This window comes from Salvia splendens, chromosome 7, assembly GCF_004379255.2.
Source record: "Salvia splendens isolate huo1 chromosome 7, SspV2, whole genome shotgun sequence".
Taxonomy (NCBI): domain Eukaryota; kingdom Viridiplantae; phylum Streptophyta; class Magnoliopsida; order Lamiales; family Lamiaceae; genus Salvia; species Salvia splendens.
Genome location: NC_056038.1, coordinates 13,867,232 through 13,893,544, shown reverse-complemented (window position 1 = coordinate 13,893,544; position 26,313 = coordinate 13,867,232). Strand labels below are relative to the sequence as shown.

At 35.0% G+C, this 26,313-nt stretch overlaps 2 protein-coding genes, 1 long non-coding RNA gene and 1 pseudogene across 3 annotated transcripts; all 4 read right to left on the bottom strand.

Annotated features, from left to right (window-relative positions):
• Positions 1-6,318: 6,318 nt before the first annotated feature.
• LOC121742483 lies at positions 6,319-9,012 on the bottom strand. The gene is made up of 2 exons (XR_006038063.1): positions 7,799-9,012; positions 6,319-6,606 (listed from the first exon to the last, which is right to left on the bottom strand). It is a non-coding gene; the product is annotated as an uncharacterized LOC121742483 (long non-coding RNA).
• Positions 9,013-11,625: 2,613 nt separating this feature from the next.
• On the bottom strand, positions 11,626-12,172 carry LOC121810448 (annotated as a pseudogene).
• An 8,532-nt stretch (positions 12,173-20,704) lies between these two features.
• On the bottom strand, positions 20,705-21,543 carry LOC121810447. Its single transcript, XM_042211213.1, has 2 exons — positions 21,306-21,543; positions 20,705-21,099 (listed from the first exon to the last, which is right to left on the bottom strand). Exons 1-2 carry the CDS (start codon positions 21,541-21,543, stop codon positions 20,705-20,707), a joined length of 633 nt encoding a protein of 210 aa, XP_042067147.1.
• A 97-nt stretch (positions 21,544-21,640) lies between these two features.
• LOC121810446 (protein FAR1-RELATED SEQUENCE 5-like) lies at positions 21,641-24,004 on the bottom strand. Its single transcript, XM_042211212.1, has 3 exons — positions 23,959-24,004; positions 22,444-23,236; positions 21,641-22,292 (listed from the first exon to the last, which is right to left on the bottom strand). The coding sequence occupies exons 1-3, from the start codon at positions 24,002-24,004 to the stop codon at positions 21,641-21,643; spliced, it is 1,491 nt and encodes a 496-aa protein (XP_042067146.1).
• Positions 24,005-26,313: the final 2,309 nt, after the last annotated feature.

The following is a 26,313-nucleotide window of genomic DNA, read 5'->3' as shown; positions in this document are numbered from 1 at the left end:
CATAGTCTAAGTGTGAGAAGTTTTAGTGTTAATATGTTGTGTTGGTGTTTTATCTGTGTGTCCACCATACTGGCCATTACCTTTTCCACTTCACAGCCTTATCTGAGGGCAGACACTTGTGAAGTGGGAGGGGGGACGCAACGGCCAGTATGATTTATGTGTGGTTTTTGTTTGTTGGGTTTAGTTTTTTATATTTGTTGTGTTGATTGGGCTTAAAACTCAACTGTCTTGAGCTGACGGTGAGGGGAATTGAGGGAGATAAGACATGCTGGAAAACAGAAACCACCCCCTCTAGTACCTCCTAGCCAGGATAGATGACGCAAGTATGAGGGAAAAGCCCATCCTCCGAGCCAAACACGAAAGCCCTCTTAAAATGTGAGTTATAAGCTTAAAGTGGAACCACTTTCCACAATATCCAGAAAAGAAAAGAGTGGCTGCCACAGAATGATTAGGGCGAAGTGACCGCGTGTGGCAAACACTGAAGGCAGTAGGAAACCCCTCCAAAAAAAAACAACAACCCACCTTTAGAACCCCTTTTCTAACTCTTTATACCCAGATAAATACCCATAGCCACTGGGACTGTGTGTGTGCAAGGCATGAAGCGAATGAAGCTTACTGGCTAGAAAGGTGTACAAGAAAGTCTGGAAGAAAACCGACCAGGGAGTTATCCCAGGTTCCAAAAAAGAAGAAGAAGGTATAAGGGTGGCGAAGCCACAAACAAAAAAAAAAGAGAAGGAATAAGGGTGGCGAAGCCACAAGGAGCTACTAATCAGTAGGAAACCCATGCCAGAAGCGCCAGGAAAGAAAAGTTACTAACAAGGAGCCCAAGTGCACACAGGTCTCCCATATCAAATAAGATAGAAGTTTTGAACCTTAGAGCCTTAGGAACATCCACCCAAAAACATTACAAACCAATAGCCCCATTACAAGCCTTTAAGTCCTTCAGTAGCTGCACGTGAGATCTAAGTCCGAAGTAATTTTGGTTGAGCATATTGAGAGAATGCAGTCCTAATCTTCCAGGTAAGGTATAAGTGACTGAGTGAACCTAGTGTTTGGCTGAGAGTTTGGGCGATCTTGACAAGCGGATATACTGACTGGGAAAGAAAGAGGGGGTGGCGGAAGTTCAAGACTGTCTAAGGCCGGATTGCACCTAATCCCGAGGGGAGGGATGGTTGAAAATATAGCCCAATCTTTGTGTTTTAGTCTTTTTATGTTTGATTGTGTGTTTTTCTGTGTTTGTTCAAGTGTTTTTCTTTGCGTCGTGGTATAGAGTCTAGTTTAGGTAGAGTCGGTCAGGGGAGTAACCAGGCTAGAATACGACTTACTTCTTTTGTTTGTCTTCACGCTTGAGGACAAGCATGTGGTAAATGTGAGCAGTTTGATAAGTCGCATTCTAGGCCTTGGTTACTGGTCAGTATGATGTGCATATTCGAACTTTATCTGCAAAACAAGTTGCTTAAGTGTGCAGGTTGAGTGTTCTAGCCAGTAGAGAAGCTTCGGAATAATTCAAGAGAAAAAGGGCATCGGGATGTTGCCATCCTGATCAGTATGCATGCCAAAAAGGCTCGAGATGGAGAAGAAGGATAGCTGGGAAGATCAACCGCTAGCAAGGGGGCAAAAGAGTCATTTCACGCGGAGAGTCGACCCTAAAAATCAAGGGAGGCCTCCCTATATAAAGAAGCCACTTGGAGAGAGAATGATCATCAAGTAGTTAGTTAACTCCTAAACTTAGTTAGCAATCTCTCTTCGGTCAATCAGTCCTTCAGCATTATCTTTCGAGTTTCTCGTTCCTCACCACAGCCATGGTCACTTGAGTTCCAGTAGTTCGCCGGAGTTCCAGAGTTCTCGTTCCAGCCCGCTTGTTTCCGCCGTGTTACTGTTCTATCGCCCGAAGTGGCAAAACACCTTTTACTTGCTTTCTTAGTTTTCGCATTTAGTTTTCCTTCGTTGGATCTGCTGTGTTCTTAAAAAATTTCGTACTTTCAAGTTTTAGTTGTGATTCCAAATGTTTTCTAAGTGCTATGAAGTTGTTTTCGTTTTGGTTCGTTTCGTTTTCTCTTTTCTTTCCGCCTAGATAATTTAGATCTAGCTGTTACGGTAATCTCCAGTGTTGAATCGCATGTTTTAAATTACATAGTTAAACTTTCTGTGTTCGCTAGCCTAGATTGTCTTTAGTTTTTAGATCTGAATTAGTTAAGTGTGGAAAGCCCTGTTCACGTGGTTTCTGCATACTTGCATGTTGACCAGTGGCGTAATCGCAGTTTCGGGTTTCGATCTGTTTGTTTAAGGTTTAATTTGTAGATCTGTGTTCTTGAGTTGTTAATCGGTGTTTTTAATGGTGCTGAATCTGGTTTGTTTTTCTTCTGATTTAGTTTGTGTTTGTTGAAGAAGATGATGTCCTTATCCGATGTTGGGGACCACTTTACTTTTTAGATACCTTTTTGCTTTTGTCCTTTACTTTTAATTATACCCTACAGATCTGACAGTCTAGTCACCACAACTACCACTTATTCCCTGCTTTTCTGTTTAGCCTTTTATAAAAACCTAGTACTTTCCGCATATTTTCTGTTACACCGCATTCACCATAATTCCACGTACACCACTACATGTCGACCACCATTCACCCTTCCTATTCAGTAGGACACCATCTTAATTTCCCGTCTAGGTATAGACTCAATCCAAGCGTAGTAGCTAACCAAACCATCCAAAATATCACCGCAATCTTTCCAACCGTCACCATCTCTGTGGGATTCGACCCCTACCTTCACTATACTACCCAGTAGAAGAGGGTTGAGGATTTATTGATACCAGGTTCTAGGCTTAGCCGAGGTTTCCTTACTGATCAGTAGGACGCATCTTGCTTGAACGACACCTACACAAACCTGCTCTTTCAGTATCATTCTACCCGGCAAAATTATCATTCTATCGGCTGAAAGTATCATTCTATCCGGAAAAACTATCATTTTATCAGTTTTATGTCATTTTGTCACGTTAAAGTATCATTTTATCAGCTTATATGCAATTTATTCAGCTAAACTATCATTTTTATAAGGTTACTGTCATTTTATCCGCTTAGATTATCATTTTATCAGGTAAAAGTATCATTTTAGTAAACAAAAATGTCATTTTATACACCAAAAATACCTATCATTCTATCGGCTGAAAGTATCATTCTACCCGGCAAAACTATCATTCTATCGGCTGAAAGTATCATTCTATCCGGCAAAACTAACATTTTATGCATTAAACCTAACATTTATAAACTAAAAGTATCATTTTATCAACTCAGAGTATCATTCTATCCGGAAAAACTATCATTTTTATAAGGTTTCTGTAATTTTATCCGCTTAGATTATCATTTTATCAGGTAAAAGTATCATTTTATTAAACAAAAATGTCATTTTATACACCAAAAATACCTATCATTCTATCGGCTGAAAGTATCATTCTACCCGGCAAAACTATCATTCTATCGGCTGAAAGTATCATTCTATCCGGCAAAACTATCATTTTATGCAGTAAACCTAACATTTATAAGCTAAAAGTATCATTTTATCAACTCAGAGTATCATTCTATCCGGCAAAACTTTCATTCTATGCAATAAACCTATCATTTTATCATTTTATCAGTTAGTCAAAAGTATCATTTTATCAACTCAGAGTATTATTCTATCCGGCAAAACTATCATTCTATGCAATAAACCTATCATTTTATCAGTCAGTCAAAAGTATCATTTTATCAACTCAGAGTATCATTCTATCCGGCAAAACTATCATTCTATGCAATAAACCTATCATTTTATCATTTTATCAGTCAGTTAAAAGTATCATTTTATCAACTCAGAGTATCATTCTATCCGGAAAACTATCATTCTATGCAATAAACCTATCATTTTATCATTTATCATTTTACGTGATATTTTGGCGAAATTCAGAAATTAAATGAGGGAAATGACGGTTTTACCCCCGCGCTTTTTTTTATGAAGTAAATCTAAGTTTGAATCTCAAAACTATCATTCTATGCAACAAACCTATCATTTTATCATTTTACGTGATATTTGGCAAAATTCAGAAATTAAATGAGAGAAATGACAGTTTTACCCTCGCGCTTTTTTTTATGAAGTAAATCTAAGTTTGAATCTCAACCGCATGATTTGAAATAGGTGTGGTCCAGATTTGGTTATAGGGTTATTACGATATTTAGGGGTTATCATATGACCATGACTCTCTCTCTCTCTATATATATATATATATATATATATATATATATATATATATATATATAGGGTTTTGATCTATGCAAAACTAGATTTAAATACAGAAACGCAGAACAATATCATACGTAGGCACTTTTAGGTCATAGTTAGTTAATTTTTAGGTCATGCTAATAAAGTATGGCCTAAAATGATCTTAGCATGACATTAAACCCAAATATTATAATATGACCTAAAATTGCTTAATTATGACCTTCCGTGTTTTTGGTTAATTATTGACCATTAGATCATCTAATCCTAGGGCCAAGATTTGGGCTGCATTTCTAGATTTAAATGCATTTTTATTTTGATCATCTCCCTATATATATATAATATATATATATATATATAGGGAGGGGAGCGTTATTCTCCTATTCATCCCTTAGATCCTTTATTCTTCTTAATATGGGCCGTTAGATCTCATTCATCAACGGTCCAGATGATCTGCATTATTACACTATAATGGTGCATTATTAGTCGGTGTGCATTATTCAACTGAAAATCTGCATTATTAAATGACACGTGACATCAATCTAACCGTCAGATGACAAAATCGTGGGGCTGAAATTAAAAAGAACAAAGAACAAAAGATACAAAAAGGAAATGAATACATCCCTATATATATATATATATATATATATATATATATATATATATATATATCATATCAGTTGTGGACATTATCTAGCCCATGAAAACATTGCAAGGCCCAGTATGAAAAATAATCTAATTATAGAAGTATAAATGAGACGGCACTAGCAGTCACGAGTTTAAATCCCACCACACTTGTTGAGACTTGGGAGCTATTAACCTTAATCCGCAAACCAATCGGATTCGGTTACCTTTTGTCAAACCGTAAAAAAATTTGCATACTCATAAGAGACCTAAAATGTGGGACAACTTCAAATCCTAGGAACTACATATTAATTAAAACATAAAGTCTAAAATATCCCTTTAAGTTAAGGGATATTGACATATAATATCATCAAACTTTCAAAAAGTTGGGTTTTTCCCACGAACTTTAAAATTGACAAATAATATCACGAACTTTGCCCCGAGTTTATTTTTTCTCACGAATGAAAAAATTGCCACAAATAATATTATGGTAAGGATTTTTTTTCGTAATTTCTCGACAATAATTTTGAGAGCTTCAAGTTTTTCAATCTTTGAAGATAGTTTTTCTCGAAGCATACCCTCCAAAATTGTTCTTCAATCTATTAAAATAACATGAATTTTTTCATTCGTAGGAAAAAACGAACTCGGGTTAAAATTGGTGATATTATTTATTAATTTTAAAGTTCGTGGGAAAAACCTAACTTTTTAAAAGTTTCATGATATTAGATGTCAATATCCCGTAAATTAAAAAGTGAAAAGGGCAAAAAAATCTGAAAATAGTGTAGTACAACTACACAAAAATATCTCAAATGCAACTAAGCTTTCGTCCAGAAATTCTAAGTGATTATTTTTAGCAGGTACCAAAAATTTGCAAACCATTGTTGAGATTTTTTTTATAATCATAGATTCTTGAGATTATTTTTTATAGATGTGCAGAGAAATATTTAAACTGATATATTTATGGATTTTCCATGTGGAGGGAAATAGTGGAATATTAGTTGAAATGAATCAAAATTCATTGTTAATTTGAAGTATAGAACTTCATTAGTACTGATGTTTTTTCTCTACAGATATTTTCATTGAGAAGATATAACCAAATACTGTCATTTGAGTAATGAGGTTTTGCATAAGACAACAAAGGGATGAGAGAAAAAATCGAAAAGAAAAAAAAAGGTTTTTCCACCCCTAACCGGTTGTGGCGAATTAAGAATGGCCTTCTTCAGCCAGCCAATTCCAATCGCGCAAGTTTTGTTTTCTGGATTTGTCACTAAATTTTGAAAATACATTGATGATGCTATTACTATCGATAGAATACGTTACAAGATCATCTCATTCTCCATTTACAAATGTTAATGTAAGTGGTAATGAGACCAAAGTCACAGCTTGCATCTGCAAAAGAACTAAGATGTCCAAAATAAAAGGGAAAGGTAATAAATACAAAGAGGAAATATAGTATAATTCATTCATATTAACCAATATAATTTCCATCTTTTATCTGAAGTCATCATCGGAAACAACCATTGGTAACTGGATATCTGAAGTTCATGCAAGTTTAAATCACACAAACTACAAGATATAATAATCACCATATTAGTTAAATTTCTAATGAGACCTGTAAACAGCAAACAATGATACAAACGTGGTGATTTTCAGTTGTCACTTTCAACTAATCATTTTTTTTTCTTCGAATGTTGACAAGTTTTGTGAGCAGACACAGTTAACTCCTCTTCTACCCCCCCTACAAAGAAACCGTTTCAACAAAGTTAGCAAATTCAAAATAAATTACTATATCAACAGCAGGGTGAAATACATCTATGATCAAGAATAAATTTCTATAACAAGACTTAACTTCATAAATTCAATGAGAAAAGAATATGAGAAGCAGATTCGAAAAGTATATCAAAGATGTTCCTTTAAGTAATAGTATCCAAAATAGTAAATGTTACTACTACATATCTTATTCCAAGTCCCACTCACCAACAGCAGGTAGCGACCACATCCAAATCAAACGGCTCGTGTTATGACAGACTCTTTTCCTATCAGTCAGGATTCTGTTACGTGCCAAGTTAACATTCAAAACACAACTTTCCACTAAGGCAATGTCCTAAAAGGTCCGCAATTTAGGGAAAGGCGGGGCGGACTAGAGCTACCTATTGCTTAGGAGGTGCTAGTGATAGGATTCAACTATATTCTGCACTCGAATTGGAGATATAAGTGCATAATCACACTTATATTTCTGAAGTTACGTTTCTCTAGTCAAATATCAATAGACTCATGTACTGTAATCTCGATGAAAAAAGGAACACCAGCCAATTGTTGAAGATGGGTCAGTTCAGTTCTAACTTCTAATCATAAACTACACTAGGTCTTGCAAAAAATGATACAACGCAACTAAGTTCTGAACTCAAACCAGGTATCAATAAGAATATGACTGCCAAATTATACTCCTGTAATTGCAACTTTTATTGGAGACATATAGGGCTAAGAAAATGAATGCTAGGTGTGGCGCCTTAGGACCGAGAAGCAGCAAAATTGTAAACATAATTCAGACACATACAAAGAAATGGCGCACGATCATAAACTTATATTGCAGCAACTACAACTTTCTCAACTTATATAAATAGATTGGCACGAGTTAGTCCAAGAACACGAAGCCTTATATATAGATGTGCAATGTCAAGGACATCGACCAAGATGAGCATTGGATGACAGATCAACGGAGTTTTAATAAATAAACTATACCAATTCTTGCATGAAATGAACAGGAGATAAGAAAATCAGAACTATACAACCATACGACTGCAAGATCATAAACTTATACTGTATATATACTGAATAATGTCCAAAAATGAACTACGCAGATAAACTATACAAATTCTTGCAAAAAATGGATAAATGAGAAAGAAGCCAAAGAGAAAAAAAAGAGTTACCCATTTACAAGATGCAGACACCAAAGTTCCATCGATTCTCAGACCCATTCTCCATAAATAAAGAATATCAATCCAGCCGGTCCACGAATAAAAAAAATCACATCATGAACAAAATAATTGTGCTATTGAAGAAAAACATTCGACTTGTGATTCTTTCAATCAAGAGTTTCAGTTTTCAAAAGTTGCCTTCTACTGATCAACACGAATGAGACTACGCAAACTTGCAAGATCAGGGCAACTCCAATGAACATCAGCCCGACTTTCTTCCCCGTGTTGAGCTTCTGTGTCTTGGGCGGAGGAGGGGGGCTCCGGCGCCCTCGACCGTGCTCGCGCTGCCACGGTGGAGGGGGCGGGTGGAGGCGTTTTCGTGGCGGCGGAGGCGGCCTTGAAGGGGATGGGGGTGGGGGCGGCCGTACAGGGGATGGAGGTGGTGGTGGTTGAAGCGGAGGTGGAGGAGATTTTGGTGGCGGGGGAGGGGATTGAGGAGGCGGCGGAGATGGGGGAGGAGGAGAAAATGGCGGCGGTGAAGATGGGGGAGGAGGAGAGAATGGAGGCGGTGGGGGCATCACATTTCCTTGAGATTCAACAACGAGGCTGAAAAATCCGAAGAGGATAGCAGCTACGAAAATCAACAATGGCGAATCCATAACAAGTTACAAATCCACAATTTCTTCAAAGGCAGCAGCTCCTTTACGGTTTCCTTGCATTCGGATTCACTTCGAACGCCACAGATCAGCCCACAAGAGGAAGAAAAAAACTTAAAAAACAAGAGAGGAATGTACTCAAATCTAAAATTGGGAAGAAATTGGGGGCAATCACACAATCCAAATTAGGGATTGAAAATCCAACGGAGCCTCGAAGATTCCACGAATCAACGGGGAAGGGATTTAGTCCCAACGTCGACTGACTCTTCGAAATAGCAGATGCATACTAAAATAGGGCACACGACATTGGATTCCTGAGGTCAAGAAACGGAGACAAACAAACAAAGAAACATTTCAAGTGATAAGGATCATGAAATCTGGAAAGAGAAATCCCTTTCACTTTCCATTTGCCTGGCTCAATTGACTTGATTTTGATTTTGATTTTGTTGTGTGATGCCCCGATTATCAGCAATGGAAGAGGAGATTGAGATGGGGAAAATGAAGAAAGAGAGAAGGCGGGATACGACGGTTAATCTATTTTCGGCTATTTTTTGGGAGATTTTCATGGAACTTTATAACTTAATCACTTACTACTACTATGAAACAGTTGCAATTATTTTTTTATGGTTCAATTATGTAAAGTTACATTAACTTTTTCAATTTATTTTCATTTATACTACTGACTATTTTTAAAATCTATGTCAAAGTACTAGTGATATACGGAGTATATTTATGGGCAGAGGAAATATATACTGTGTATAGCAGGGGTAGTGTTATATTGCTAACTCAATACTTAATTGTTAATTATAATTAAATAATAACTATTAGATATTCAAATCAAAGGCCTAGATAATCAGCCCTGTAATGTCAATACGATTAATAAAAGAGAAATTTCGGAATATGAGTTTAAATTCGCTGACCTTTCGAGATAAGGGATTCAATTCGCTTACCTTTCGAAATATGGGTCCGAGACATGCGAATTTTTCGGAATAATGGTTTTATACCTTTTTATATTTATTCTCTTCATTTTTCTTATTATTTCCCTTTCAATAATTATAGATTCACTAAACTATCCTTTAATCTCAGTTCCTTAATCCATGTGACAAGAACCGAGAATGCAACAGACCACTCCAGATTTTCTTCATCAGTGTCACAGAGTGATTTCTTCAAATGGCGAAGTGTACTTGATAGTTGGCTAATGTAAACCTATCTAGTTCCACATTATCCACAGACACAATCCTCAGCAATGCTGAGAACCTTCAATAACTGACGAGTCCCTGATCTTAGAGTACTAACATGATCTGACATCAATCTAGTTTGGAGGGAGGTAAAATGAAATTTTTGAGAGATGGGTTAAAGGTTAGTTTAGTAAATCTATAATTATTGGAAGGGAAATAATAGGAAAAATGAAGAGAATAAATATAAAAGGTGTAAAACCCATATTCCGAAAAATTCGCATGTCTCAGACTCATATTTCGAAAGGTAGGCGAATTGAATCCCTTATCTCGAAAGGTCAGCGAATTTAAACTCATATTCCGAAATTTCTCATAATAAAAAACTTCGCTAAGGGTATTAAAGTCAATTTACAACAAATTATTTATAACTAACTTTTGAAAAATATTCCATATCTTTAAAACGCATATAACTTTCTCGATTTAAATTATGTTTTCGCACAACATATATCATATTAAAGATAATTTCATAAGGATTCTAACGAGATCTCACTTGCATATGTTCCGATGTCAAAATTCGAAAAAAAAATTGAAAATTTTCAATTTTTTTGTACAGCAACAAATGTCAACATAGTATATAAAATATGTCAATATAATACATGTAGAACGTCAATATAAGTAATATGTTAACATTCTCAAAGCATTGTGTTGACATTCTCAAAGCATTGTGTTGATATTTTTGAAACACTATATTGACATTTTCATCCAAAACTCTAATTTGGTAGTTTTTTTAATCTTTTTCGATTTAATTAATAAAAATGAAAATTACATGTGGTAAATTTTAGACCATAATATTTCTAAAATCATATGGTCTTAAATTAGTTGTAGTTAGCAATTAAATGATGAGTTAGCAATTAATCACTCTCCGTGTATAGGATATGCTAATGATGAATCCAAATTTATATAAAAACTAAAATTAAATATAATACATACATCATATCAAAAATTGGATTGCTTAGATCTAATTTATTAAGTGTTCACTATATATACACAAACAAGGCGTAGCATGGTTAAAATTGATTACAGACGATTGTAATATACATGCAGGTCCTGTTAGGTTGAGATTTTTGGGGCTAATTGAGAACTAAGATACATTTTGAGCCACTTATTCACAATTTTCGCGCGATATCAACTACGGAGACATTAAGTCAACTAGGGGGCATAATTATCATTTTCGCGCGATGTGAACTACAGACACAAACGTTATTTATGTCAACTATTATGTCAACTATCATTCTATGCAATAAACCAATCATTTTATCATTTTATCATTTTACGTGATATTTGGCAAAATTCAGAAATTAAATGAGAGAAATGTCAGTTTTACCCCGCGCTTTTTTTTATGAAGTAAATCTAAGTTTGAATCTCAACCGCATGATTAGAAATATGTGTGGTCCAGATTTGGTTATAGGGTTATTACGATATTTATGGGTTATCATATGATCACGACTCTATATATATATATATAGGGTTTTGATCTATACAAACTCATTCTTAATACAAAAATGAAGAACCAAGCATACAAAACTCATTTTTAGGTCATTGTAAGCTTATTTTTACGTCATTATAGTAAGGATGACATGAAATGATCTTAACATGACCTCAAACCCAAAGTTTATAATATGACCTAAAACTGCTTTACAATGACCCTCCGTGTTTTTGTTTAATTATTGACCATTGGATTATCAAATCTCATGGTCAGGATTTGGTCTGGATTTTGTATTGAGATCAAGTTTTGTATTGATCATTTTCTATATATATATATATATATATATATATATATATATATATATAGGTTCATGATCAATTGAGATTTTTTAGGCTAATTGAGAAATGAGATGAAACATCAGCCACTCATTTTTATTAAATGAGTGGTCCAGATTTTGCCACACAAAAAATATTTTTAGATTAATTTATTATGAAAGGGCAGAAGGGTAATTTCATATTTTAATTAGGGGATTCTGGTGAGGGTGCTGGTGTATGTCGGCTTCGTGATGTCGGCTTCGACAATGGTGGCTTCCAGCGCTTTCAACGCGCTCCCGATCTCTGCGAAGAGCTCCGGCCGATCGACGCCTTGATCAGCTCCGATCCGTCTTCAATCTGATCGATGATCACCTCGTCGATCTCGCTCGGCATGCCGCTGCTGATTTTGCTCGCCTCCTTCGTCCTCTGCCGCTGCTCCTTCACGTGATCCACCACGTGCCCCAATAGCGCCGCCTTGTCCATCTACATTGATCAGAATCGGTCAATTTAGTGAGAATTTTGATTCGATTTTAATTTGATTTTGATTTTGATTTTGATTTGATTCGAGAGAGAGGGAAAAATACCTTTTCGAATTTGGGGATGAGTTTGCGGAGAGTGGAGAGCTGAGCGTTGATTCTGTCTCTGCGGCGTTTCTCGACTTCGCTATGGCTTCTGGAGGCGGAAGTGGAGGCGGGAGGGAGGAGCCACAGCGGTTCGTCGGTGTGATTGAGGATTGGCCAGTAGCAATTTTCCATTGACACGCTTCAAATCGTTGCTGAAGATCGTCTCCGACGAGATCTGCAACAAGGCGAGCTCGTGCGCGCTGAAGCTGCTGATGCAGATGCTGGAGGCGTCGAAGAAGTCGAGGCTGAAGGCGATCAAGGCCGGTGCGATCTGCATGTTGGTGGAACTGCGACCAGAATCGAGCAGATCTAAATGCGAGAGGATTACGCAATTGATCAATTTTGCTTTTGTTACAGTGTTTGTCAGTTGTTGACATTTGATATATAAGCTGGTGACACTATGATAACTATGGTGCATATCGTGTCAACGGCACATACATGTCATGTCAACTACGGTACATATCGTGTCAACTATACATACAAGCCATGTCAACTGTGTTACAAGCCATGTCAACTACACGTACAACCATGTCAACTGCACATAGAAACCATGTCAACAACAATTATAAGTCATGTCAACTAGACATACAAGCCATGTCAACAATCCGACACATTAAAACACAAAATGACACTTATACCCCCCGTGTTGACATAATGTGATAGCTGTTGACATTTAGTTAATCTTGTGGATTAGTGGCTGATATTGCATCTCATTTCTCAATTTAGCTAAATAATCTCAACCTAACAGGACCCTATATATATATACATATATATATATATATAGGGTTGTCTTATATACAAAACAATCTAAAGTGTATAACCTAGAACTACATTTCATCCATTGGATGAGGAAAAAGGATGGTCAAGATCAAATTTCATACATAATCACAATGCATCGGTTATAACCACCCCACTAACCACCCCACTAATCATGTTTTCAATCCAAATTTGGCCTTGGTTCTACATTTAAGATTGGTTCTACACTTAAGAATGGTTCTATCTTTAACACAACCCTATATATATATATATATATATAGTTGTGATCATATGATAACCATTAAATCACGTAATAACCCTATAACCAAATCTGAACCACACATATTTTCTAATCTTGTGGTTGAGATTCAAACTTAGATTTACTTCAAAAAAAAGCGCGGGGGTAAATATGTCATTTCCCTCATTTAATTTCTGAATTTCGCCAAATATCACGTAAAATGATAAAATGATATATGTTAGGTTTATTGCATAGAATGATAGTTTTGCCGGATAGAATGATACTCTGAGTTGATAAAATGATAATATGTCATTTCCCTCATTTAATTTCTGAATTTCGCCAAATATCACGTAAAATGATAAAATGATATATGTTAGGTTTATTGCATAGAATGATAGTTTTTCCGGATAGAATGATACTCTGAGTTGATAAAATGATACTTTTTGACTGACTGATTAAATGATAAAATGATATATGTTAGGTTTATTGCATAGAATGATAGTTTTACCGGATAGAATGATACTCTGAGTTGATAAAATGATACTTTTGACTGACTGATAAAATGATAAAATGATATATGTTAGGTTTATTGCATAGAATGATTGTTTTGCCAGATAGAACGATACTCTGAGTTGATAAAATGATACTTTTGACTAACTGATAAAATGATAAAATGATATATGTTAGGTTTATTGCATAGAATGATAGTTTTGCCGGATAGAATGATACTCTGAGTTGATAAAATGATACTTTTGACTGGCTGATAAAATGATATATGTTAGGTTTATTGCATACAATGATAGTTTTGCCGGATAGAATGATACTCTGAGTTGATAAAATGATACTTTTTACTGACTGATAAAATGATATATGTTAGGTTTATTGCATAGAATGATAGTTTTGCCGGATAGAATGATACTCTGAGTTGATAAAATGATATGACTGACTGATAAAATGATAAAATGATAAAATGATTATGTTAGGTTTATTGCATAGAATGATAGTTTTGCCGGATAGAATGATACTCTGAGTTGATAAAATGATACTTTTGACTGATAAAATGATAAAATGATATATGTTAGGTTTATTGCATAGAATGATAGTTTTGCCGGATAGAATGATACTCTGAGTTGATAAAATGATACTTTTGACTGATAAAATGATAAAATGATACTTAAATAAGATTTTTTTGTATTTAAATGAGCGAAATTTGTATATCATGGGAAATAAGATTTTACGTATAACTGAACCTCATACATACGTGTAACTGAACCTCACACATCTGTATATCATGGGAAAGATTTTACGTATTTAAATGAGCAAAATTTGGATACGTAAATTTTATCATGAGCGAAATTCAGAAATTAAATAAGCGAAATGACATATTTACCCTCTGCGCCTTTTTTATGAAGGAAAGCTAAGTTTGAATCTAGACCACGTGATTTTAAAAATGTGTGGTCCAGATTTAGTTATAGGGTTATTACGGAAATTGGGGTTATCATTATAATGCACCCCTATATATATATATATATATATAGGGTCCTGTTAGGTTGAGATTATTTAGCTAAATTGAGAAATGAGATGCAATATCAGCCACTAATCCACAAGATTAACTAAATGTCAACATCTATCACATTATGTCAACACGGGGGTATAAGTGTCATTTCATTAATCAAATGGTGGAAAAAATAAAATTAGATTTGAAATCAATTTCTAAAACCCTCGGTGAAATATCTTCTATGCAAACACAAATTTGCTGATCTTCAAAATTCAAATCGAAAACCTTCATCAACGCTTCAAAGTCGACTTCATAAATTTCTACAATGACGATTCAAAGAGAATCGACTGAAGCGCCGATTGTAGCTGAAGCGGTTGAAGCCCCGATTGTAGCTGAATCGGTTGAAGCACCGATCGAAGAGAATCAGCGTTCCACATCAGCGGTGGTTCCGACTTCTTCAGCGGTGGTTCCGACTTCTTCAGGTTCAGCGATTGATTCAAATTTTAAGTATATTGCTTCGATTTTAGTGTATTAAATCAAATCTTGATTTATTTACTTATGAATTCGATTTCTGCTGAATTTTTTTATTGATTAGCCATGATAGAATCGCAATTGGAAGCATCACCTTCCAGTTAAGGATTTGTTTAAATTTTTAAGATTATTGACATTTCATACAATAGCTATTGACATAGCTATAATACTCCCTCCGTCCCGGACTACTCGCACATTTCCTTTTCGGCACGGAGATTAAGGAATGAGTGTATAGCAAAGTCAACAATTGCGGCTGTAGGTGATAATTTTTACTAAAAATGGAAAGAGTGCAAATAACTTGGGACGCCCAGAAAGGAAATAAGTGCAAGTAGTCCGGGACGGAGGGAGTAACAGTATATGCTTGTTTGAATAGTTGTTGGATGACTGTAGATTGAACCAGAAAGAGTTATTGATATAGATTTATTGTGTTTCATTTCATACAATAACTATTGACATAGTTATAAAACAGAGTATATGTTTGTTTGAACTGAGTATATGATTTGTTTGACATGGCTATTGACATAGCTATAATAGTTATTGACATAGTTAAGGATCATTTCATACAATACTTATTGACATAGCTATAGACATAGCTATAATAACCAGTTAAGGATTTGTTTGAATGGCTGTTAGGATGGCTGTAGATTGAACCTGAAAGAGTTATTGATATAGATTTATTGTGTTTCATTTTGGATTTATTAATAGAGTATACTTAATGCCCAAACTTATTATTGATATAGATTTATTGTGTTTCATTTTAAACTAGAAAATAGAAAAATATCAAAGCGAAATAGGAGTACCTCGGTATCTCAGAAAGAGTTAATGATTGTTGAGAAAAAACAAAAGAAAAGTGTAGAGGATGAAAAACAGAGTCAGATTGCTGAAAATGTATCTCAAAGGCTTCTAGTGGAAAGGAAGCCTTTGTGTTTTGTTGTTGCAATAAGCCAATTGAATGAGGCACAGATTAATTCTATGAAGGAGATGGGTTTTGAGAGTGTCTTGCATTACAGAATTGAGTACATTCCTAGTAGATTAACATTTTCTTTGTTGAAGAGCTTTGATAAAGAAAAGTGTAAGATAAAGCTTTATAATGGGAAAAATATTCATATCACGGAAGTGGATGTGGAGCTTGTATATGGATTTCCAAGAGGTGACATTACTTACTGCAGATAGAAGTGGAAAAGTAATGCACCTTTAATGAGGGAGTTAGCAGAACAATGTGATACGAAACCAGAAAATGTGAACCATAAAGCTGTTGAACAGCTTATGTTAGCAGATCATGAAGGAGGACCACAGTTCAAGAGATTGTTCTTGGTCCTATTAGAATCCGCATTGATTGAGCCTTCAACATGTGGAATGATAAAATCTAAGATTAGAGAGATAATTGATGATTTGGATAATGTGAGAAATATCAACTGGTGTTCATATACAATCTCTGTGCTCAAGTTTGCTATCGGAAATTGGTCGAAGACAGAGAAGAACGCCTTTGCAGGACCACTTCCCTTCCACATGGTATGTTTTACATTTTGCATTACATTACTTATTGAAATGACTTGTATGTGTAGTTGATATAGCTTGTACTATGGTTGACATAAGTTAAATTAGTTATTTAAGTGGCTTGTGTATTCAGTTGACACTACACACCAGTAATTGACATGCATTTTTTAACATATGCAGCTCTGCTACTTAGACAGACTTACACAAGACAAGCGTCCTGTTCCTCAAACATTTCCATTAATGAAAGGATGGAAAAGTGAGCATCTTCAGGCTAGAGAAGATAGAGAGACCAGTGAAGGAGTTTTTGGTTTAGGATGTATAAAGAAGAGATATGTCCGTAATCTGGAGCAGGAGGAGGAGGAGAAACAGGAGGATGAGGAGGAGGAGCAGATGCCTCAACAACAGATTCCTGATGACTGTGCGGTTGGGTCTTTCCAGGACCTACTCCCAAAAGATTTCATACAGGAGGAGCAGCAGCAAGGGAATGAAGAAAAAAGCCTTGATGTAAATGAAAGTGGAGTTGGATCTTCTTCTCAGAACATACTCCCATCACATATGGTGGCCAATTTAGTAAAATACATCAAGCAGATAAATGATGGCAGGACCAACCTTGTGAGAGTCCTCAAAGAAGCTTCGTCACAGATCAAGAATAATGATTTATTCGGATTTATTTGTGATATTGATAGAAGTGCAATTGGAAGCCAAAAGTCTCCAGTTGCCTCTGTGAGTGACACTTTTCTCCATTTGTCGCAGTCATATAATATAGACAACGATGTTGGTGTTGATAACTGGAAATCTGTGTTTGATTCAATACGGAATGCTGAAAAAGCAAACGAAACAATTGAAGATTTGAATGAATTTCCAACTTTCAGATTGAGAGATTTCTCTGATAAAGTAAGTACATAAACAACCTATAATGATATTAATACATCATTTTGTTGATATATGTTTCTCTTAGTTGACATTGGATTATTCCTACAGTTTAGAAAGTAACATTGTTGAACAAATTTTTGAACAGGCTGTAGAACAAAGAAACAAAGATAACTTACCTACCTCACCAGTTGGTAAACCTGAAGAGGTCAGACAGTCTGTTGAAGAAGACGAACAAAGGAAGGAGAACATGATTTGTGATGACCATAACGAATCAAACTATCCTATCTTGACAACCATACTAGGATCTCCATGGACAGCATCCCCATCTCTCCAACAACAAGAAGTCAATGCTTCATAGCATGACAACACACTGGCATCACTAATAGGATCTGAGAACAGTGGAAGTGAGTTGGAAATTCAAGAAGAAGTTGAAGCTGATAGAGAGTTAAGAACACAACATGCCTTGCACATATTATCAAAAGTATGTGGTGATTGTGAAATCAGCAACAATGAAGAAGCAATCAAGGCCACAAACACCATTGTTGATATCATAAATGAACATGTACAATTTATAATGATTATCTTAAACTCTAGAAGCTTTGTATATAAATTTTATAGATTTTATATAAGTTATTGACATTGTGGATATCGTAGTTGACATAGATAAATATATAATTGACATGGTATAGCATGGAGTTTCAGTAGCAAATACAGATTGTATATATGGAGTTTCAGGAAGACAGGGAGGATGCAGCTACATGCTCAATTGTTGAGTATATGATGCAAGAGGGTCTTGAAACAATGGGTGACACACCTTCTGAATGGAACGTGCAAAAACAAGGATATAAAGGGAAATAGAAGATGCATGAGGAAAAAGAAAAAACTTCTGAAAACGCAGAGAGAAGAATGACTGTCTACCAGGTAAAATAAGTAAAATTAACCTTATTATTTTTTAAAAAATGACTAAATTGTTGTTGACATTGCTTGTAATAGTTGTTAAAATGGCTTGCATGTGTAGTTGACAAAGCATGTAGAGTAGTTGACATAACTTGTATGTGCAGTTGACACGATATGTATCGTAGTTGACATAATTATATTAGTTATTGATATGGTTAGTATAATATAATTGACATGATTTGTAATTGTAAGTAACATTAAATTCACGGACAACAGAACCCTGTTCCAATCTCTGAGATTCCACTGGCTGAAGCTAGAGAGAGACGAACTCGTGCTGAAATGCGTCCTAGCCAAGTGCTACGCTCACCATTTGAAATACGAGCTGTGCATATGAAACCAACCCTGAATCCAGATGAAAGAGATATCTACTACTACATAGTAAAAACTGAAGGAACAAATGAGTATGCATTATTTTATTCTTTGAATAACTTTTAAATTTCTATGCAGTTAACATAATTTATGAATGATGTTTAAATGTTGTCTTCACGCTTTCATTTCAGTGATATATGTGCTTACACTAATGGCTTTGTTTGGGCAAGCAGAGGAGTGTTTTCATCTCTGAAACCCCATATAAAAATCAGTATATGTGTAATTGATGTATGGGCAACATACCTGAACTTCAGAGAAAAAGAAAAGGCAGAAACGTCACCTCCACGCCTGTTTCTAACTACATCCCCATGTGTGAGTAATCTAAATTTATATGAAAACTATTTGAATGAAATATTTCACTCACAAAAAATGTTGAATGCAGTATTTGAATATAACAAATCGGGAGCCTCATTGGAATCCATTGCAATCCAAGAACAACTTTATGTCCCGAATTGATCAAGAGACTAGTAGAATACAAGATTTCGATTGGAGAAAAATTGATTTGGTAACAAATTTATTTTTATACAGAGGTCTCACAATGTCAACAACATAAATTTGGACAGGTGTTGTCAAATTCTTTTCTCTAATATTTTCTCTCATGTTATACAGGTCTTCTTCCCAGTTTTTACAAGTGGCTATTACTACCTTGTGGTATTTTGGATGAAGGTCAACAAAATTGAGATAATAGATAGTGTCAAACCACCTAAAGACAAGGAACCATTAGAAAAGTATAACCTTGATGTTGGAATACTGGTATGCTTTTTTCAATAAAATTGACATTATGTTTACATTTTGTTGACATAATTTATGCATCTTGTCGAAATGCTTTGTATAAATAGTTTAGTTTAGTTTTTTTTATATATTTGTAGAAATATATGTTTGAGGCATATTTCAAAGAGACGAACATATCAGAGCTATCAGAAAATATAAAGAAGTCTCCATACAAAGTTGTTCCTTTAGATTGGGCCACAAGCACCAATAAAGAAGACATTGGTATATATTTGATGAGACACATGGAAACTTACTTTGGCAGAAAGGGAAGGGAATTGAATATTGGCTTTTTTCCACGTGGCACAAAGATTCTACAGATTCTCAGAGGAAGATATTGCGAAGCGATGCTTACATCAGGGAGCAACAAGAAGTGTATGGATATAGTACACGTCGTTGACAACTGGATGACAGCAAACAAGCACAGATTGCCTGAGTTACAGAACAAGTTCAAGGAATGGTTTAGCTGTAGAAGCAAGAAGTAAACAACTGTTTTATTCTGATTTTGAACAAAAAATGGTTTGGAAATTTGATCTTATCATGTTTTTTAGATGGATATGTAAAACAATTATCTCAAACTGATTTTTAAACCATGCAGTATATAGTAATATATCAAATGTCAACAACGAGAATTAAATGTCACCAACTATTTTTTCTTATCAAATGTCAACAACTAGAATTAAATGTCAACAACTATTTTTTCTTATCAAATGTCAACAACTAGAATTAAATGTCAACAACTATTTTTTCTTATTAAATGTCAACAACTATTTTTTCTTATGATTGTTGTTCACATGACTTATAATTGTAGTTGACATCGTTCTATGTGTAGTTGACATAGTATGTAACATAGTTGACATGGCTTGTACATGTAGTTGACACGATATATACCGTAGTTGACATGACTTGTATGTGTTGTTGACATGAGATGCACCATAGTTGACATAATTATATTAGTTGCTGACATGGCTAGTATATATATTTGACATAATTTTAATTGTAACTAACATGAATTTTATTGCACTGACAACAGAATGTTGTTTCATTCTGGGAGATTCCAGTGCCAAAAGTCAGAGTGCAAAATCAAATATCAACAACTAAAAAGAAAATGTCAATAACTTGTAGCATATGTTAAAACTAAAAAACAACTTTGTTTGTTAAAAAAGAACAATTATGTCTACTTTCTGCCACAACTCCTGGCATTATGATCAGTCACTTTATGACACTTTCCACAACGCCTATGAAGTTTACTTGCTTTTTCAATTGCTTTCTCTATGCTCGACTTAATCCTGCTTTTCTTGTCATTTGCACCTCCCTTTGTACTAACCACATCTGGAGCATGTGCAGTTATTTCTTCAGGTACAACAATACCATATATGTTCTTGATGAAATCATTTTTATCAACTGATGAAGATCCAGTAGTGTCATTAGTAAAAATTTGAGGACCAATACCCGCAAGCAAATTATCCATTGCAATCAGATGATTTTTATTCTTAAAAGCGCGTTGATATAGACCAAAGTAACGTCCATGACACCTGTTACCAATTTGTAGCTTGTCATCTTCGTTAGAACCTGCAAACATATAACATGTCAATATCCTATATAAATTATATGAACACTAAATCTGTAACATGTCAACAACCTATATAGTTTATGTCAACACAAAATTGAAATATACTAAACATGAGTGTTTTTGTTACATACAGAGAATGACGTCGTCCTGTTTGAGCAACATATGACAAATAAACTGAAATATCTATAGGAAACAGTTCACATACCATGAACTGCCTTCAATAATTCACTTTTCAGCCACCGGTTACCAATATACTTCTCTGGAATATTGTTGACATCTTTGTTTCTGAGGACGAAGAAAAGATGGCTGCATAGATAACCCCACCTTTCAAATAGTTTACACTCACAATCAAATGACTCAGTCTCTATCTCATGTCTAACTGTTAAGGTCTTCTTTCTAGCATCAGAAACTTTAAAGACCTCGATGTTCTCCAAAGTGGACATGCTAATCATCCGACAACTCTATTAGCCTCAGAAATCAATTCTTGTACAACTCTAAACATCCTATCCGTGTATACAGATGCCAATTGCTTCTCAAATTCTAATCAGTGGCATATTTTGGAGAGATTATAGAATCATAATAGTCAAGCTTTTCAATTTGATTCCTTTGAGCATCAATGGCATTATTATACTGAAGAGTGAAGTCAGCAAAATTAAACAACGGTTTCGAGTACCTCTTAAAAAAACTGTTTTCAGATTCTGAAAAAGATGTTGTTCTCATTAAAGAACCCATAGGAACATCTCTAAAGTAGGCTGTGATCCGCAAATGTCTAATAGCAAACATGCCCTTAAACCATTTATGATCTTCCACACCATATTTTTCAGCAATACCAGTCCATATTATGTCAAACTCATCCGGATCTAACAATTCTGACCAAACACAAGCCTTAAACTCCTTACTAAACTTTTCCCTATCAGAAAAGGATTTAGGTATTTTCTCAAACAACTTGCTCATAATATGCCACATGCACAAACGATGTCTTGTACCAGATAATACCTTCTCAATTGCAAGCCTCATTCCCCAATCTTGGTCTGTGATTATGATCCCTGGAGCAACACCCATGCATTCAACAAACACAGTGAAAAGCCATGATAATACATCACAATTCTCACTGGATACGAAACCAGCTCCAAATGCAATAGGACACCCGTGATTGTCTTTCCCGATAAATGGACCAAACACCATACGATACCTATTGAACAAATAGATCAACGCAAAACATCAACAACTTTTTAATAATAACCAATGTCAACTACAGATATATCCTATGTTGACTACTATGTCAACTGCTAAGTCAACTAACTACTATGTATGTCAATTACACAGTATAATAAATAAACTACCTGTTTGTCGAATATGTTGTATCAAATGCTACAACATCTCCAAACATATGGTAATATTTCCGAGACTCAGCATCAAACCAAAATAAGCTCACTAACTTATTATCATCACGTGATAATTGATATTTGTAAAAAAAGCCTTCACAAATTCTCTTCTTCTCTTGCATCTGATTTTGGATAATTTGAACATCCACTTCTTTCAGTTTCTCTTTAATATCACGAGAACAATTCCTAACATCATTCAACGTACACCCAACAACATCAAAACCACCCAAAAACTCATTTAATAAGTTGAAAGTTGAAGTAGGACCGATGTTAGCTTTATCTTCAACAAACTTGTGATGAACATCATTCATACTGCGATTTCCTTTCATAAATCGCTTATGATCTTTGTCACACATAGCATGATTGTGTTCCTCAATGAATTGATGCACAAGATAATATTTAACACCACAATTAGAAAAAAACTTGAAACTGATCCTTGCTCCACATCCACACCTTTTTGTGCCACGTCTGCGTTTCTTCTTTGAAGTTACTTCATCATCATCTGACACGTTCACATCCTCAGATATACTTACATCGACATCCAACGGATCAACTGTATGAAAACCTTGTCTGTTGCAAACAACATACTGAAAAGTAATAACACCACCACTAGACATATTTCCAAATCTTCGACAATCAAAACAAGCCTCTTGAGCATACTTTTCATTAAAGAAAATTCCCTCCTCAAGTGAAGAAAAATTTTGACCTTCATAAGGCCTCAACTCAGCGTTGCAAATTGGAATAACAGATCCTACAACATAATGGGAAAATATGTCAACAACCTAAAATATATAATGTCAACTAGCATATCTTAACTGACCCACACCAGAATCCAGAATCAAAATCTCAAAATAAGCAGCACCAACATATCAGACATCCTATCATGGACTCTCAACCCTACCCAAAACCCCTTCCTCCACCAACAAACACCACAGCAGGGGTTCTTCAGCCAGGGGAGGGTGTATTTTGCATACAACTATTTTGTATGTCAACAAAATGTCAACAAAGAGTATAGCTATATAGAATATTTAACAGGTAACATACATCATGTCACCATATTTGCATTTATGTCAACAGAACATCAATTCAAGCCAGAACATAATGTCAACTAGCATATCTTAACTGACCCACACTAGAATCAAAATCTCAAAATACGCAGCACCAACTCCAACATCTTAGACATCCTATCATGGACTGTCAACCCTACCCATAACACCTTCGTCCACCAATAAACACCACAGCAGTGGCTTCAGCCAAGGGAGAGTGCATTTTGCATACAACTATTTTGTATGTCAACAAAGAGTATAACTATATAGAATATTTAACATGTAACATACATCATGTCAAAAGAATTTGCATTTATGTCAACAGAACATCAATTCAAATATCAACAGCTGTGCATTTATGTCAACAGAGTATAATTCACCAACAAAGTACAAAAAAGTCATGTTAATGAAAACCAATCCAAATTACCTTCACCATTCGTCGACGTCGACTCGGAATAAGATGAAGAATCCATCAGATAACACCTTAGGTATTGATTACGAATTGAACTCGAAGCTAAAGATGAAAAAGAAAAAAAAACTGATTAGGAACAAATTCGACTGGGCATCAACAAATAAAGCATAAAAACATAATCAAAGTCGATAAAATCAACCTAAAAACTTCAGATTCAACCAAACTCCGTCGAATTATCATTTTTTTCAAAAATTGATATGCTGAGGAATCGTCGAATCAGAGATCGTTGAAATAGTCTGTGTTCTAATTTTCGAATCAATTGAATCAGAAAGCGTTGGAATCAATTGAATCAGAGAGATCTCACAGAAATCGCTAATCTCACCAAAATCGCGATTGAAGGCCGAAGAACCCAAAACTAAACCACGAAATGACCATTATACCCTTTCATAATAAATTAATCTAAAAATATTTTTTGTGTGACAAAATCTGGACCACTCATTTAATAAAAATTAGTGGCTGATGTTGCATCTCATTTCTCAATTAGCCTAAAAAATCTCAATTGTTCATGGACCTATATATATATATATATATATATAGGATTGTGATCAATACCGAACCACTCTTAAACCTTAAACGCCGAACAACATCATATATATATATATATATATATATATATATATAGGTGTGATCAAATACAAACTCTCTAAAATACAAACTATACAAACTATGTCACCGGAGTGTACAAAATATGTCAACGGACTGTACAAATTCTGTCACCGGGGGTCGATGTCAACGGAATGTACAAATTATGTCACCGGGGGGATGTACGGAGTGTACAAATTCTGTCGACGGGGGTGTCCAAATTCTGATTTTTCGATGTCAAAATGTTGACATTAGAAAAATCTCTTATATTAACCGTTGATTAATTGTATTAAGTGAGTATGATTAAAGTTTATATAGTTTGTATTTTAGAGAGTTTGTATTTTATCATACCCCTATATATATATATATATAATTCAAAATAACACATATTTTTTCAATATTATATACATCAAACTTATGTCATTATATACCACTAATTCAAAATAACACATATTTTTTCAATATTATATACATCAAACTTACGTCATTATATACTAATGTACTTGAGTTATTATACCACTACAAAGGAGGACTTTTATCTTCTTTTTATAGATGAATAGTTTGTTACTCTCATCACTCCATCAGTTAGATTCTAGTACTTCACATTTTCTAGTCAATTACTCATTCTTAAGAGTGTTAACATTGCATTGGAAATAAACTATCAAAGCTCTAAATTTAGGAGTGAGAGAAAATACCACTTGGGAAATTACGACGAGTTGGAATATTAGACCGCGGTAGAGATTATGCTATAATGACTGAGAAGGACCAAACAGTGTGGTCTAGCTTACCAAGCATCCGACCTTTGTCATGCGGATTATAGCGATTCAGACTTTAAGACTAACTGGTACTTGAGAAAGTTAACCCTCTGACTATTTAGTCTTAAAAAGCATAAATATGATATGAAAGAGTGAGAAGTAGAAATGCATCACGAGCTTCACCATAAAAGCTAAACGTGTGGCTCATTCGAAACCTACTAAGTTAGTTGTCTAGCTCAAAAACTTACTAAAGGATTGAATGTGAAGAGTACAATTTATTGTTGTTACTCTAGTTAAGCGGCTAACTAAAGGGAATCACGAGCCTTCAAGGATAACAAGCACATAGAGAGAAATTGTCATATTATTAAGGCTAAAATGCACATATAAGGCATTAAGGTGGTCAATCAAGATTGCATTAGAGAGCAACCCGATATATCCTTCCACAAATTGTCTTCCAAGCAAGACGTTTAAAAGTCATGTGAACAGATTGGTAGTTCGATGCATCATAAGCATCAAACTGCTTTCAATATAAGTGGGAGAGTTTGGCAATTGGATATACTCGAAAGCATTTTGAGTATTGGAAGGGGCTCGAGAATGGGCGTGAATGGATCAAGTTATATGGAAGATAACCAAACCGGTTGGATCAGTTAGGAAATGCCGTTGCCACTTGATCAATGCAATCTCGTTCTCACTCGTTTCCTTCCAAAGTAATTTATAAACTCCCAATTTTGCACTACTTTAACAGTAAAGCGGCAAGTTCGGGGTCGATCCCACAGAGAAGCTAGTGTATCAAGTGTGTGAGTAGTGAACAGGGGGTTGACTGCTGCCACACTTTAACTTTGGGAGTTTTTAATTACTGATTTTACTCTAGACAGAACTTAACTTACTAACTTGATCAAGGAAATTTTAACTACTGGGTCAAGTGCATTTCAGATAGGAATGAAATTTAACTACTTAGAACAGTAAGTACGAT

Coding starts and splice junctions, on each gene's coding strand:
- LOC121810447 (XM_042211213.1), bottom strand. CDS start 21,543: ATGTCCACTTTGGAGAACATCGAGGTCTTTAAAGTTTCTGATGCTAGA. Junction 21,100..21,305: donor ATTATTGAAGGCAGTTCATG/GTATGTGAACTG, acceptor ATATGTTTGCAG/GTTCTAACGAAGATGACAAG.
- LOC121810446 (XM_042211212.1), bottom strand. CDS start 24,004: ATGGATTCTTCATCTTATTCCGAGTCGACGTCGACGAATGGTGAAG. Junction 23,237..23,958: donor GACGTCGACGAATGGTGAAG/GTAATTTGGATT, acceptor ATTATGTTGTAG/GATCTGTTATTCCAATTTGC. Junction 22,293..22,443: donor ACAACATATTCGACAAACAG/GTAGTTTATTTA, acceptor TTTGTTCAATAG/GTATCGTATGGTGTTTGGTC.